Here is a 15,702-nt window from a genome sequence, read left to right as displayed (position 1 = left end):
AAAGGTTGAAAGAACTATAATATCGGTATCCGCTAGGGCCCTCCGACAGGTTCAGTAAGATGTTTGTGGCAGTAGATCACTAGATTGTAACGTAATGTTCTGAGCTTTTCTGTGACAAAATACATGTACTGCGCCTGCTAATATAGGGCTTATGGCAATTACATCTGCTGACCAGCGAATTTACAACAGGCAAAGGAATATAATGTTTGTAATTCCTACCTTTGCCCCCCCAAAAAAAATTACATGTAAGTCCGTGACATCAAGGAACTCTCTCTCTCTCATTTACCTAACACATTCTCGATCACCCAAAGACTGCTCCGACGCTGGAGTCAACTATCTTAAGATGCCAAAATCAGCTGCATAAGGCTCAGAAAAATCACCATTATAATCACGATCTGCACTGTTAATAAAGAGGAAAAAATGTTCCTGGTGAGAAAGTCAACAGCGCATCATTATTTAAAAAGAGAAAAAACTGAGAACAGGTCAGGACTTCGGAAGCCTGTCACAGTCCGCCGTAACCCATCCAATCTGCTTCTTTTCATTGTCGTAAATCACCATTTTATCTTGCATGGAAATGTCTGCAAACAGCAAGCAATGAGCAAGTCAAATCCATGAGAACAATTTCATCGGCATCCAGTGATCTAAAGTTTCATCACTCAGAACTGCTGGTTACCTCCGATTAGGTTGAGCTCTCCTAGTCTCATTTCCCCGCCGTTCAAAATTCCCAAGCATGCATTACCATGTTTCTGGGGAAAAATACAAGCCTTAATTTATCAGTCGCTGGTGCACTCACATGATACTTAAAAAAAAGAAGAAAAAGAAACAAAGCTTACTGTGACAATGAGATAAGCCTCGGGCAGCAACTGAAGTTGGGCATTTCCTTTCCCGAAATTCAACTGCAGAGGCTTGAAGTGGTTCTTGACCTCATGTACAGACTTGAAAGGTTTTGCTCCCTTCCAGCAGATCGGAAGAGACTTGTCCTCAACTGCATCTTTCAAAGGCTTTCCCTTCAAATCTGCCCTTACCTAACATGTGAAACGAGGGAACTACTCACCACGAAAGCCACTCAAATCTAAGTTTCAACAAAAATGTCAAGTTTCCAACAAACCTGATTGAGAACAGCTTGGTAAGCCTTAGAATTTAAGTAAGTGTAGGAGCTCCCACTGTCAAAAACTACTTTAAGACCCTTTACACCAGTAGGCTTATCATTGTATAAGAGTTCCGCAGGTCCTGCTGCGTAGTGCTTGCTGAAATAATACAATTCAGGTCCTAGAGATTTTAGCAAGATATATAATGTGACAAAAAAATCACCAAACGAAATAGATGGAACAGCTCCATACTCTGATGAACTAGCTGACAATGATACCCAGGCAATTTTCGAAGAAGGGACAAGGTCATCTCCAAAGAAAAGGAAGCCCCCACCTCGAGCACTTAGACAGTGACCTAGTACATTGCGTATCACGCTGAGGTTACTTAATTGAGAGATGATGCTAGCTTTGCCATTGCCAAGACCAAGGACACCAGCGGTAGGAGGAGGAGGAGGTGTGTTAACGGGAAAATGTTGATCATATCCACATCTTCGGGCAGAAATATTGGGAGTTATCATAAAATCAGTAGCAAGTCAAGATAACCATTTGGACATTAGTGACTCAAAGAGCATGAATGAAAACTACTGGGAATAAATTCTCACCCAAAGGCCAATCGAGGACTGACGAGAGATCCATTCAATAATTTTAGGGAGAAATAGTCATTGACGAGAACACCTAAAGATGAACCTTGATCTGCATATTCCACCTCATAATCACATTGATCACTGGGGGTTTTACATGGTTGGTTTCCGGATGTATTTATGGCAGCACAGAGAGGGTTCTCACAGTGCATAAGGTTGTTATTAGGCTTGTAAAGACTGTTGAGAGGCTGTTCACATAAGATAAGCAAACATCAATACAAAAAATCCCCTGCCACTGAAAACCTCACTAACAAATATAATAAGCAAGTGGCAAAGAGTGAATTGTTGCAGTGTCTTGTTGTTCTCATCTCATTATGAGGCTGTTCTTTACCTAAAGTATATGGGGTGACAATAGACACATCGAGATTTGTCAGGTTGAAGTAGATCATATTCTGGATCTATCAAACTCATATTCAAACCTCCTACCCTCTTTTTCTGCTCTTACTCATTTAAACTCGATAGCATTCTCTTGTTGCATTCATGGTAAGCATACAATTAAGGACAAACACTAGATCATGTAAAAACAACATTACCTTAGTGCACCCACTACAAGGAGCATCACACTGGACCCAAGTTAGGTCACTGCCAGTGTCGATGTCCAGGTCAAAAGCCTTTGCTGGGTGACCAATGCTGAGCGACACCGAATAGTACCTGCATGTCACAATGACAAGAATTCAATGACCTTCAACATAATCGGCATGCTCAGAAAGTTATGACGTCAAAAAAGAACACAATAAAGCATTGTCAACTTTTCTGACAGACCATTGAAACATTGTGAGCATCAAAGAAACGATAGAATGGACAAAAAAGAACAACTTTTGTTTTCTTGAAGTAGTGCAATGGGCCAAGTCGCAATTGGATGGGATAAAGTCCATCTGAACAAAAAGAGAGAGAGGAAAAGACTGCAGGAAAAGCTATAGTCTGGGTCTAAAAGGGTAGGAGAAGGAAAGCTCAAAAAGGACTAAACTTTTGCAAGAAAGGTAAAAATCTCAGAGAAATTTCGTGGAATACGATAATCAATTATCTAGAAGGCAGGGCACTTCAAGAAAGAAAAGACCGAGAAAACTCGAGAGCAAATTGGATCTTCGATTTCGATCGTTCAAACAATTGACAAAATCCAAGTCAGAAACAAATCTAGCAGAACACCCATCAATTCGAAATCGGAGCTAAAGGAACAGAAAAACTCGCACCGGTACAAACATAGAAACAATCACCATGACAACCCATTCCAATAAAAGAACAGAACAAGAAGGAACTGATTACCCAATGACGAAACAAGAAAGCACTCGTCAGAATTAGTAAATTAGCAGCGTTCAAAAGACGATCGGAGCAAAGAGAGCGGCGCGTACCCGAGAGGGTAAACATTTCCGGAGAGAGGGAGGACGAAGGAGGACCCAACGCGGGAGACGGACTTCTTCCAGAAGCGAGGAATATCAGCGACAGAGCCCTGGAGAGCAGCGGCACACAGCAAGACCCAGTACACCGCGGCGATCATACCCTTTCTTGATACGCCGTGACCATCCATCTCTCTCTCTCTCTCAAAGGCCCTGATCGTTCGGCAAAAGAAGACGCGGGACCCTTCGAAGCAGAGAGACGAGGGGAGTCCCCAAGGGACTTCTTGATCGCCCGATTCAGCCCCCGCTGCCTCGACCGGCGTCGCCCTCCGCGCGTTCAGCTGAGAATATGCGGAGAAAGAGAGGGCGAGAGAGATGATGATGATGATGATGATGATGGTGGTGGTGGCGGTGGTGCTGGTGGTGGAGGGAAGAGTCGTGAACGGATTCTGCAGGCTTTATGGATCTTGGAAAGTGAAGTAGAATATTAGTAACTTGGGATTCTTGGAAGCTTCGACGCGGCAGCATCCATGGCCACCGCGTTTTTGTGGGACGCGGGCGATTGAACCTTGTTGACTTCCGAATTTTCGGTCAACTTTTACCTTCTGTCTATTTTTTTTTTCTTAATTGGGTTAATTCCGGAATGCGATCGCCCCACCTTACGTTATATACGATTGATCCAAAAGAAGACCATAGTACCGCAGTAAGAGGATAATTACATATATCTGTTATCTAATGGCCCATCATTGGAAATCTTTTAATTTGACCAATTAAATTGAATCTAATCTTTTTAAGTAAATTGTTGACATAAACATCATTTTATATTAAGTATACTAGTCAATCATCCAAAACTAGTATACTCAACAAAGTTATTTCTCTTTTTGGGTAAATATGCTCGTACTGTGGTGTTCTTTTGGGTCAATCGTTAAAAATTAATCAGAAGAATTGCATTGGTAAATTATCAAAAAGCTTGAGATTAAATTAGTCAAAATAAAATGTTTGAATTTGAATTGATTGTCCTATGATAGATTTATTGTTTTATAATTTTTCTAATAAGATATGGACTACTTGGGTGGTTAGCATTTTCTTAACTCTCTTGCTCTCACGTTGCAAATAATTAAACTAGACAAATATGACCTCTCTCTCTCTCTCTCTCTCTCTCTCTCTCTCTCTTATTAATCTCTCTGTTCAGTGTTTTGTCCATAGAATATATGAATATTCTTGAACAATCGTGTTCTCCTCTAATCACCCATAGTGTACTCCGATCGCGTGTTTATATTCAATTGTATTAACATATGGGCGGTGATGTCCATGAGTGAAAACCCACCAATCAAAAGGTGGTCCGATTCGTCTCAACCAGAATCAGAAGAGAATATTAACTACGTTTTCTTTGATAAGGATAATTTTGAGATTATTTTCCGAAAACATCGACGGCCGAGGTTAATTTATCGAGCTTGAGGCACCAATAAAGGCACCTCGCGAGGTGGAAGATCTTTCGTCCGATGATAGCAGAGAGGATCCTAACGTCGGGTTGGAAGGAAACGCCAGTACCTGGTGGCGGCGACAATTGGCCAGGGAGCCTGACAATGGTGTTCAAGATAACAGTGATTGATACTATAATCATCGTAACTTCAACAAGTCCATGAAAGAAAATTTTCCCTATGACAGGAGAATAATTGTTTTTGGAACTTACATCTGTATCTATCTTTTGCTGACTTAATCAATATTATTTATTATATTAATGATCTGTTTTTTTTACGAAATAAATAATCTGAGAATTACTTTTCAAAAAATAATTACTTAAATCTATCAGTTAATGAAAAATATTTTCACTATCGACAGCAATTTATTAGTACTTTCTAATTTTTTCTTTCCAAGGATGAAGACATCATCGGTAGATGTCCGCATAAATTTCTCGTCTATTCTATGACTTACTAGAAACCCGTTTAAGACTTTTCAAAATGCTTCTTCTCGAAGTTTTGTGTGAGATTATTTTAATATATATATAACCTTTTTTTTTCCCTTTGTTTTGGCTAAAGTTTGGTGTGACATTGATGTCGACCTTGTGCCTCCACTGATGAAGCCTGTCCGAGGAAGTAGTGCACCAGCTGTGACCAGAGCGGACAGAATACTCTCGCCTCGCCGTTTAGACTTTTGTCCCATGTGGACAGAGGCAACAGACAATCATTTATACCTACCTACGAAAAAATCAAAATCTAACGCGAACCGATGAACATCGACTGACCCGTATAAAAACCGATTCCTGAACGGACATCGGAATTAAGATGCTTAGATTTCATGCGGTTTTGCCCGTAAATCAATGATCAGACGCGGAATTCGTCAATAATGATGTGCTGACCAGGCTTCCTAATCATCATTTTTTTTTTTTTGCTGGGAGCAGTTGGTTTTGCATGCCCATCCCGACATTAAAAAATTCCGGGATGACCAAACCCGACCACTGAGTTAACCTCCCAGACCAAGTCAATTTTCTTAATTTAAGTAAATTATTGCTGGATTAGTAGACCCGGTCAAGATAAATCCCCTGCTCGTCAGTATCTTCTCCGCACCATCTTTATTCACGGTGGAGTCCCATCGAACTACGCCGTTCCATATCATTGAACATAAAAAATAGCGACAAGGAAAGAATGAAAAAAGGCCGCTATTACTATCCAACGTTGATTCTATCTCCAAAGACACAACAGCAATCGCCTTGCTATAGGTGGAACTTGTTTGCAAGTCTCTGTAACAATCAGCTCGGGCCATAGATGGATGGCCTTTGTGATTGCCTCATGTACAGCATCACCTGCCCCTTCGAACCGATACAACCTCCATGGAGTTTTCACAATGCCAAGGAAGACTCCTCTTCAATAAAAATATCGGGATATTTCAACATCGAAAATGGGAAAAGGCTGAGTTATTTGACATGCAATTTGAGTTTACTTACAGATAAAGGGAAAGAAAGGCGGCATATCCCTTAAACCTAGGAACGTCCAAATAGAGCGCGTAGGATACCCAGTATACTACCACCAAGCAAGGCCTTCATCAGCCTAAGCTTTCCGTTAGTGTAAGGCGGGTACCTTATGGCAGCATCACCCATGAAACTTCGGTATACGACGGCCTTCTTATGGCTAAAAGCATCAAAAGAAAATTTTCCATGGTATGCCCCAATTCCGCTCTCACCGACTCCTCCAAATGGTAAAGCGTGGACTGCAAGCTGCATTTCCCAACAACAATAGGTTTTAGGTCATTTGTACTACTAGAGAACAGAGCAGTGTTGCGCAGAATGCAAAGCTTGCAGACTCAAGCTCACAAGTCACGAGTAGTTCCAGAACCATCACTATGCATTACTGATTCATCTAGAGAATATGCAAAAGTTTCTAGCTGCTTAATTTTTTTTTTCCAATTTTCATTGAAAAGTCTCTTCAAAGATTACCAAGATAGCATCACAAACAAATCTCACTTCCCAGCTTTTTGCGGAAAGCAGATGACATTGCCACCAATAACTCCAAAGCATTTCTCGCAGACATTTTGTTCATATGATCAATGTCTCTGAAGTTCCAAAACCGTTTACACTATAGGCCAGTGAGGACTTCTTGTTTAGGTGAATAGTGAAAGTCCTCCAAGGTGTGTCCAAAAAGCACTTGATAATAAAAAGGGTCATCATTCTAAGAAAAATACAGAACATGGCCCTGAAACAACAGTGAGAGCCACGCATCTTTATAATTCAGAACACTCTTATTTTGCTGCGTAACCTGGAACTTGAAATATGTTAACACAAGCACAAGCTAACAGAAAACAAAGAGACAGAATGATGCCTTAAAATAAGTACTATCAAAAGATGATGAGTTGCCATTGGAAACTTTTGTAAACTTACATGTACTGTAGTATCATTGACAACCAAACCCCCAGCAGAGACATTATTCACAAAATGCTCTTTAAGCTTCTTATCATTGGTAAAGATATATGCAGCAAGTGGCTTCGCCCCTGAGTTAATGATATCAAAGCTCTCTTCTAACTTGTCAACCTGTACAGCATTTTAAGAAATGAATCAGAAATATATTCCACGAGATTATAACTGCATAAAAACCTCTCAACATGTTATCAACAGACATTTCTATAATACTGCAGTAACTGCATACATAACCCTCCTTTCACTAAATATCAAAACAATAAGCATGAATCATCCAAAGTTGAAAACCACTACCCAAAACAGTAGGCATTTTTCTCATAACAACTAAGCCCAACTGCAAGCCCGCTCTTTGATTTCCTTGTGCTGCATTCTCAAAATAGCATTTTCCTGTGCGCGTTCTCTTCTCAAAATTACGATCAACACAGAAACTCACACTTTGCCCATCAAGAAGAGAAAGGAGTTCTTGACATCAGGTCCTCTATTTCGCTTGAAACTTTGAAATACAGACAGTGCCAACATTTCAACTATTCAAGCATGATGCATTGCCATTAACAATCAGCAGCAATTCATGTTTGGTTCTTACGGTAAGAATGGGAAGCAAGGGGCCAAATATCTCCTCATTCATAATCAGAGAATCCCTTGGAACGTCGAGCAAGATGGTTGGTGCAATTTGCCTGCCAATGAGAAACACCCTGTCATTCACTGAAATTTAACGAATAAAGAGGATGCAGATAGCCAGACAGAAACTCACAGCTTGGTTGGGTCTCTTTCACCTCCATAAACAACTTTCTTGGAAACCTTGTCTTCATCTAGAAGCTTTGTCAACCTAGTAAAGTGGTCGGAGTTCACAATACGGGACAAGTCTTTTGATTCCAAGGGATTCTTCCCATAAAACGTTTCCAGCTCATTCTTGAGAACATCCACCTGAAAGAGATAAGGCAATGTACAGGATACTACCCCATACAAGGAAAAAACTAACACATGTGGATATGGCAACCTTACCAACTTTGGAGCAAGATCCTTCGTAGTTATAATGTAATCAGAAGCAATGCAAGCTTGCCCATTATTGTTTCCCCACTTGCCTACAATTATCCTTCTACATGCAATCTATGAAACACAGTTGTTTTCCCTTATAAGCAGCAGAAAAATATGTTTCATAATTAATCAATTTTAAGTTGAAAAAGAGTTAGTTACTTGTAAATTAATGCCCGAATCCACAACCACGGAGATTTTCCTCCAAGCTCTAAAACGACTGGTGTCAGGTGCTTAGCAGCAGCAGCCATCACAATCCGCCCCACTCTGCCATTACCTGCAAAGACAAGTTTCACTTTAGCTGTTAAAATTCCCCCAGTGCTTATGAAGACTGCCTTCTGCACGAATTCCCCTAAAACCAACTATTCTAGAAGTTCAGTGATAATGTGTCTCCCAATTTTTCCTAGACAGAACACAATAGCACAAAAGACTCTCAGTCCAAGCTCAGGGTACAAAACCTCAGTTGGAAGTGGACCTTTTACACTGGACAATCAGATGCTATGAAAAATCAGGAATGACTGGAACAAACTGATATGCATAGTGTGAAGACAATGATGTTTGATAAGGTAAGCTTTCAATTATTCATACTCCTTCAGAGTAATATTAAACCTGGTGAACTGCTACCGTTGCTGCCAGTTGGTTATAGGTTTTCCAGCTTATTTCTATCAAAGGTTTGCACTGATACAACTGCTCCATGATTAATCCTACTGAAAAGGATCTCAAGCTAGAGTAAAGAGAACTGTCTCAGTTCCTCTTTTATCAACATGCAGAATATCTCCTTCATTTGATCATTCCCATTGAAATACAGAGAATATCCAATAGTACATCTGAGGAGCACATGGGATCCACAATATATTCAAAGAAATTACTCTAAATTTCAGAATAAATTAACATACCACACAAAGAAGGCAGAAATCAAAGAAAATTCACTTTTGCTCCAAATTTATTGGCCAGCGAAGATGTAGTATTTATTCACCAAATCAGGAATGGACAACTGTTCCAATATTCATCTGCAACTGGAAGTGCCAAGGAATCGTTCTCAATTAGTGACTTTGAGTTTGGATGCAGCTAATTGGTATCCTATACTCCGTACAAAAATTTTTGAGATCATATTGCCTGGGGGAAGCACATATCTCTTCCCCCTTTCAAATTTTAGTTACTAATCCCAAAGTGCATATTCCAATATTCACCGTCATATTATCTCAAGGACTTTGTCTCTATGATGTTGTAATCCACCTAAACTGAATAAACCTTGATAACACATTAACCTCATTCATTAAGACGTGAGCTAAAATGCTAGTGTGTGGCTCCAAAATAAGATTGTTCCCACCTAATGGTGTGGGAAATCCCACTTGTGTCGTCCGCCCCCATCCAGGCTCATAGATCCACTCCTTCACCATTAAATTGACCCCATAACAAATCTACCTTAACAAATTTTGTATTTTTCACTCATTTTTTACTTGCTCATTCTCATATTACTGGGAAAAGGGGATGACAATAGATGTAGCTCTCAAGTGAAAAAAAAGGCAAGGTACACAGAAAAGAAAACTAGCAGTTAAATTATTGTTTATCCCCATATCTTGAAATTTTCACTTTCTGATTCCCTGCTTCCCCCCCCCCCCCCAAAAAAAAAAAAAAAAAAAAAAAAAAAGCAGGAAAATCAAAGTTGCAGACAATTGATGGAAAAGTGCAAATAATTAGTTCGTAAGACATGTTAAAGAAGAGCTACTGTTAGAGAAATTCTTCAATATAAGCTAAGATCTTTCTTAAAATCGTTTGAAAGACATAAAGAAGCAATAAGTGAATCAACCTGTGTAAAATATTTTGTCCCACTTTTGCTCCAACAGTGCAGTAGTTTCAGGAACAGCTCCCTCAACAACCCTAATTGAAGAGCTATCCATATACTCCCCTAACAATTTTGCAAGCAATGCTGATGTGGCTGGTGCTATCTCTGAAGGTTTCAAAACAACAGCATTGCCTGCTGCAATAGCTCCAACAACTGGATCGAGAGACAACACTGACAAATAGTGAAGAAAAAATGTCAGAACCACAAAGAGAATAGTAAACGATGCAAAAGACACAAGGAAAATAAAGAATGAGAAATGTCTCATACAGTAAGGATAATTCCATGCTGAAATTATTAGGACAACTCCCAGAGGTTCTGACACTATTTCAGCTGATGAAGGAAAAGTGGTTAGTGAAGTTTTAACCTGCAATAACAAAAATTATAAAGCTCAATTCAATGACCTCTCAAAAAGAGCATAAAATATCCAGTTCTAGTCAGAAGTGATGTTCCGGGACAGTACCTTCTCCGGCATCATCCAACGTTGTAATTCTTTAAGAGCAAACTTGCATGAATTCCTCAACATGGCTGCCTGCATATCAAGTTGCATAAACTGTAATAATTCTGGAAGTACAAAGAATTCTCCAAGAAGCAAAACAGAAGTTTGTTATTAATCCACATGGCATACCCCAATCACTCCATGAATCTATGACACAAGCAGCCTAAGGTAGCTGCTAAATTAAATCAGCAATTCCAGTGTCAAAAGGTCACATTGTTCCAACAAGCAAGTGATTTTGGACCAGATTTAGTGGCCCAGCCTTAGATTATTTTAAGCAAAAGGAGCCAGGCCATGCCTCAGCCTAGGGATGAGAATTTCAAATGCTGATTATACTTCTATTGACCCAGATTTCACCTTCATCAAATAGAAAGGCTGGTTGCAGAAAATTTGCGCTTTTGCTCGAGACTACAAAATTGGAGGCATAATGGGTAAAGCAATTCATTCAGACTTCTGTACGGCTATATTCTGTTCTCCAGATTTAAACATGATGTCATAGTATTTGTTCTTTTTGGGGCGAATATTTCATCATAGTTCATTGAGGTTTTAACTAGTAAATAGCCTCCATTCAAGACGCATCTCATTATGCCCCTCCGTGATTTCTAGACACTTTGATCGGATTCATAATTTTGCATTCATTTCTTTGCCACCACGGGCCATGCCTAGTACAATTCCCAACTGTCCTAACAAACATCTCCACAACAGACAGTCATACCAGTTGCCAAGGAAAGGATAGTTAGGGTGATTAACCATCCGATTTTTCTACGAGAGAAAGGAGAGTTCTCAACGGCTGTACTTTCCACCAAGCAATTAATTGCAACTCCTTCCAAAGTAATGTCACCCAAATCCCAACTAACCAAGTGGTCCCAAAGCAAGCTCATGTCCCACGCTACGAGCTAAGTAACAAATACATGTGCTCAAATGGAATCCATCTAATTCGAGAAAACCAAACGTGACCAGATGGAAAGATGTACTACGAGCTATCGAGTATGCATCCAACGCAGAACGAGGAGAAGCAAGGAACGAGCATCCATCCACCTCCTGCATTCCTCATCGTGATTAATCAGCACGAGGAGAGAAAAACCAATGACCAGCCAAGCACACGGTCGAATTTCAGAGCACGAACTCTGACCGCCACAATGAATAATGTCCGCTGATCAGCGCGAAACTTCATGTACCAATAAGTTTCGAACGCGTGACAAAGTCAACGCGAAACTATTCCGCCGATTCGCGTCGGCACCCAGAAATCCGATCGCGCGCGGCGGAGCGACGGGCGTACCTCGTAGAGGACGGACTCGAGCTCGGGCTTGCCGAGGTCGGAGCGGAGGGCGGCGACGATGTCCTGCTCGTGCTCGTCGGTCATCCGGAGGAGGCCCCGGAGCTGCGATTCCCGCCATTGGTAGCTCCTCGTGGTCCCGGAGGCGAAGGCGCCCCGCAACTCCGCCACGAGCGACGACGCCGCCTTGGAATCGAAGGGCTGCTGCTTCTTGTCCTCCCCCGCCATTTGCCGTCAACTGGGGAATCCGATGCGTAGAGACTCGATCGGCGCCGTCGCTATAAATACAGAGAGAGAGAGAGAGAGAGAGAGAGAGAGAGTAAAGAAGAAGGAAGGGAGGCGAGGCGATTGAGGAGAGAGGTCGACTGCGACCGAATCATGCGTTGCAGTCCACGACAGCGATGGAGAGTATCATCTTCTCGTACACTTTTCGACGGTTTCGTATGATGGAGGAGCCGCGTGACCCGCACGCGCCTCGGCCGGCGAGTGGAGACAGGAGCTAGGGACGAGACGAGATGCGGGAATGGCACGGGAAGAGGACGAACGCTTCTTCCAGATTGGCTTGCCGCAGCTTTCCCCTGATGACGTGTGCTCCTGATTTATGATGAGAAATATCATAGTTTAGAAGGGGGGGCCCCACTTGGATAAATTAAATCTCACGATTGCAACCATGCGATCCCCACTTGGATAAAATTAAATCTCACGAGGGCAATGATGCGATCTGGACCGCCACTCGACTCGTTCATCGTAACCGTATTCAATATTATCGAGAAGGAACGAAAACGATCTTCCAAAAAATTTAAATAAATTAATCATTTTAAAAGATACAAACGATCATATTTGAAAAATATATTTTACAGATCAAATAGAGTCCAAATTACAGAGTTCATTATATCTATATTAAAAATGATCATGAAGGAACGAAAATAATCTTCATAGAAGATTTAAACCTATACAATAAATTAAGTATTTCAAATGATATAAAGGATCATCTTGAAAGAAATGTTTTACAAATTAGACATAATCCAAATTACAGACTTTTGATTCAATTGGACAATGAGATGAAAAATGAATTAATTTTGTCATTTATCATAACTTGAAAATAATGACATATTAATATAAGAGGTTCCGTTTTGGTGTTTTTTTCTCTTTTGTCTAGAGTATCAAGGTATCTTGAAGCCGATGGAATCATGCCAAGATCTCATAAAAAAGTTTTTGACCAGCGCATGATAGCCCCATTGCCATCTTTATATATCAAGCTTGATGTGAAGTGAGCTTGCTAGTTGCGTAGTAGCTCTTGTATTTAGTTGGATAACCAAACTCCTTTCCCCTTAAAAAATGGATTACCTAACTCGTCTTCACTAAATTAGATTATATCTTCTTCTTTTTATAGTCATCAACTAAGGCGAAAGATGCCCAAGGGCGCTCCAAGCATCCATAAGATGAAAACTTTTAACTTATCCACGACAGGAATCTTTGCTGGACACTCAAACGGTGATGGACTCGCCACCATTGTGCAAGCAAGCAAGGGCGGCAACCCTCGTCGACAAAATAGGGGCCTAGCCCCAAACCTCTTTCAAACCTTTCTTTCTTAAAGAATTTTCTACCTCGTTTTCTCTTGAGCAAATCAGCCTTTATCTTTCTTCTTTCAACTTTTTCGTGATGTAGCAACGCATTGACGATCCAATTATCTCTTCAAAATTATTTTTAAAATACCACATCAACAATTTTCATTAAACCAATCTAGATGAAGCAATCAAAACGACTAACCGACTAAATTCTAGGATTACCCATCTTTTGAAAACTTCAGGAAGTTATAGAAGTTAAAGATAAGACTTATTTCGAATAGAAAAAGAGAAGACAGATGGAAATATGGATACATTATGTCCACTTGCTTGTACTAAATTGCTACACTATTACGTCTCCTCTGCCATTTCAGTTTTTAAAGTTCCGACTGCATATCACATCGTATATCTTCTTTCCTAGAGGCTGGCCACCCATCGAAGCCCCAAGTCAATAGTCCCTTCCATTATGATGGATTGTACTCAAGAAAACCAAACGAGATTTGGTGAGGATCCGCCCACCTACCCACCTCACCCTTCGATGTCAAACAACTGTACCAAATCTAGATGCTGAAACTTGGAAGCATTTTGATTCGCATGATCTTCTTGTCTTTTTAGTCTCTCGATTCCCTTTCTTTTCAAGGGCTTCAATATGTCAATCTAGGAGAAAAAATATCAAAAATATCTTAACTTTGAATGTTAATTCAATCTAAATCTTTTAATTTGGATGACTTAGTCCTATTTTTTTTTTTTTTTTTTTTGCAATTTACCAATTTAATCTTTCTAATCAATTTTGGCCAAAAATTGCCGATGTGGATATTAGTCGTTTTATGTGGCACAATTAGTACTAAATGAGACGATTTTTATAATTATAAAAAATTGTTTATTTTTTATATTTTGGTCATTGTGGCCAAAGAGTTGGAAAAGACTTGTAAGCCCTCATCAACCATGAACGAGGGCGCAAAGACCCTCGCTAGATCTGACAAGGCAACTAGAGAGGCCATGACAGCCTCAACAAGCCTTCATGGCCAATGAGGGTCTTACGCAAATTTGGCAAGGTCTTTGCAATCTTGTTGGCCGCTAGTGAGGGCTTGAGCAAGTACTTGCACGCCCTTGCCGACCCTAATGAAAAAAATAAAATAAGAAATAATCAAGAATTCAAAAAAAATTATAGAAAATTTGTAAAAATTGTGCACATTAATATTAGCCATCCTATGTAGCACGATCGATATCCACATCAACAATATCCACCCAATATTAATTGGAAAGATTAAATTGACATATTATTGAAAGGTTTAGAATTAAATTGGTATCGGTACAATGAGTTCATGACTTTTTTGATAATTTTCCCATCACAAATCCATGTTTCCATGCTTGATTCTTATATACTCGCTCGCAGTATTTTCTCTATAAGATCATAAGATGTTTGTATTTTATATCAGGGCTTAGCACTTTACACTCAATATTTACATATGCTGCCTTCTCATCGGTCGGTCCGGTCGTGGAATTGCATTGTTCATCATAAACGAAAGAAATGGAGAGAATCATAAGAACTGAGAGTAGATGATGAGGAGATCAAGGGAGCGGAGTGTAAGCTGAGAGAGTGAATCAAATGACTACAAATGGATAATTGAAACAAACCGACAGGTTCGAATGTTCTCCGCTGAGTGCATGTGAGCCCGGTGCATCCCATTCCTTGAATCGGGTGAGTTGCACGTCAAGAGCTCCTATGCAATGCGCCCGGATCTAACTAAGAATTTTTCAAGTTGAAGGGTGGATGGACTTAACTCAGTGGCCAGTTCTCTAATGCTTTGTCAACCTCTTCAACTTTATACGTCGAATCCAACCTTTCATATTTCACTTTCGAACTCAATTTTTCGATCACCATGTTCAACGGGGGTTTGTTGGATTGATTTCCAACCTCTACTTTTAGTTTAATCAAAATCTCGTAGATAAAATACTTTGAGTTTTTTTTTTTCTTTTTAAATCCGATCTTTGCAAATTTCATACAATTCAAAGTGGTAGACTTACATTCTGACCAAAAAAAAAGTAGTAGACCTACAAAATAATGAATAGGCGACACGTGTTTGCGAGGTAACTCACTTTCGCAATGTTTAATTGAGAACCAGAATTTCTTTTTCCATGTTTCCGATGCTTAATTAGTACACTTTATAGGATGCATATCTTTTACAAGCTCCCTCGATTTCACTTTTCTCTTTGGCAAAATCCCATATTCCACGTCCAATTTTGAAGACAACTTTCCAGGAAATTTATATGGTCGATAGAAATCAATGAGACAAATCATGGGCAAATTCTTGAAAAATCGATTAAAAGGTCGACGGCGAGCAAACTTGGAAGGAGTAAAAGCCACGGTAGGCAATTGGGCAACCTGCTGGTCCATGCATGTGGAAGTCATAGCTAGAGACTTAAAAGAGGCCCTAGATTGCCATGCATCTCAAAATCCGATTGAGCAAAAGCTAGTACATACATCTTGAAATTTAAATTATTTTGTACAATTAC

At 40.1% G+C, this 15,702-nt stretch overlaps 2 protein-coding genes across 4 annotated transcripts; both read right to left on the bottom strand.

The window, feature by feature from the left end:
• Window positions 1-50: 50 nt before the first annotated feature.
• On the bottom strand, window positions 51-3,573 carry LOC104450516 (aspartic proteinase Asp1). Of its 3 annotated transcripts, none has more exons than XM_010065104.3 (9): window positions 3,079-3,573; window positions 2,263-2,380; window positions 1,691-1,917; window positions 1,341-1,577; window positions 1,109-1,247; window positions 834-1,025; window positions 674-746; window positions 491-578; window positions 51-400 (listed from the first exon to the last, which is right to left on the bottom strand). In XM_010065104.3, exons 1-9 carry the CDS (start codon window positions 3,252-3,254, stop codon window positions 334-336), a joined length of 1,317 nt encoding a protein of 438 aa, XP_010063406.2. In that variant the 5' UTR covers window positions 3,255-3,573; the 3' UTR covers window positions 51-333. The 3 variants fall into 3 exon arrangements, with proteins under 3 accessions (XP_010063406.2, XP_010063408.2, XP_010063407.2); XM_010065106.3 differs by having other exon boundaries at window positions 51-395; window positions 3,079-3,572; XM_010065105.3 differs by having other exon boundaries at window positions 51-578; window positions 3,079-3,571.
• A 2,152-nt stretch (window positions 3,574-5,725) lies between these two features.
• LOC104450515 (aldehyde dehydrogenase family 3 member H1) lies at window positions 5,726-11,848 on the bottom strand. Its single transcript, XM_010065103.3, is given in 11 exon segments — window positions 5,726-6,277; window positions 6,938-7,087; window positions 7,557-7,647; window positions 7,725-7,897; window positions 7,976-8,080; window positions 8,168-8,196; window positions 8,199-8,282; window positions 9,816-10,022; window positions 10,119-10,215; window positions 10,312-10,380; window positions 11,624-11,848. Coding segments are annotated over 11 exon segments (1,464 nt in total). The 3' UTR covers window positions 5,726-6,043.
• Window positions 11,849-15,702: the final 3,854 nt, after the last annotated feature.

This window comes from Eucalyptus grandis, chromosome 6 (assembly GCF_016545825.1).
Source record: "Eucalyptus grandis isolate ANBG69807.140 chromosome 6, ASM1654582v1, whole genome shotgun sequence".
NCBI lineage: Eukaryota > Viridiplantae > Streptophyta > Magnoliopsida > Myrtales > Myrtaceae > Eucalyptus > Eucalyptus grandis.
This window is presented reverse-complemented; position numbering and strand designations above follow the sequence as displayed.

Coding starts and splice junctions, on each gene's coding strand:
- LOC104450516 (XM_010065104.3), bottom strand. CDS start 3,254: ATGGATGGTCACGGCGTATCAAGAAAGGGTATGATCGCCGCGGTGTAC. Junction 1,026..1,108: donor ACCAAGCTGTTCTCAATCAG/GTTTGTTGGAAA, acceptor TTCACATGTTAG/GTAAGGGCAGATTTGAAGGG. Junction 747..833: donor AGGCTTATCTCATTGTCACA/GTAAGCTTTGTT, acceptor ATTTTTCCCCAG/AAACATGGTAATGCATGCTT.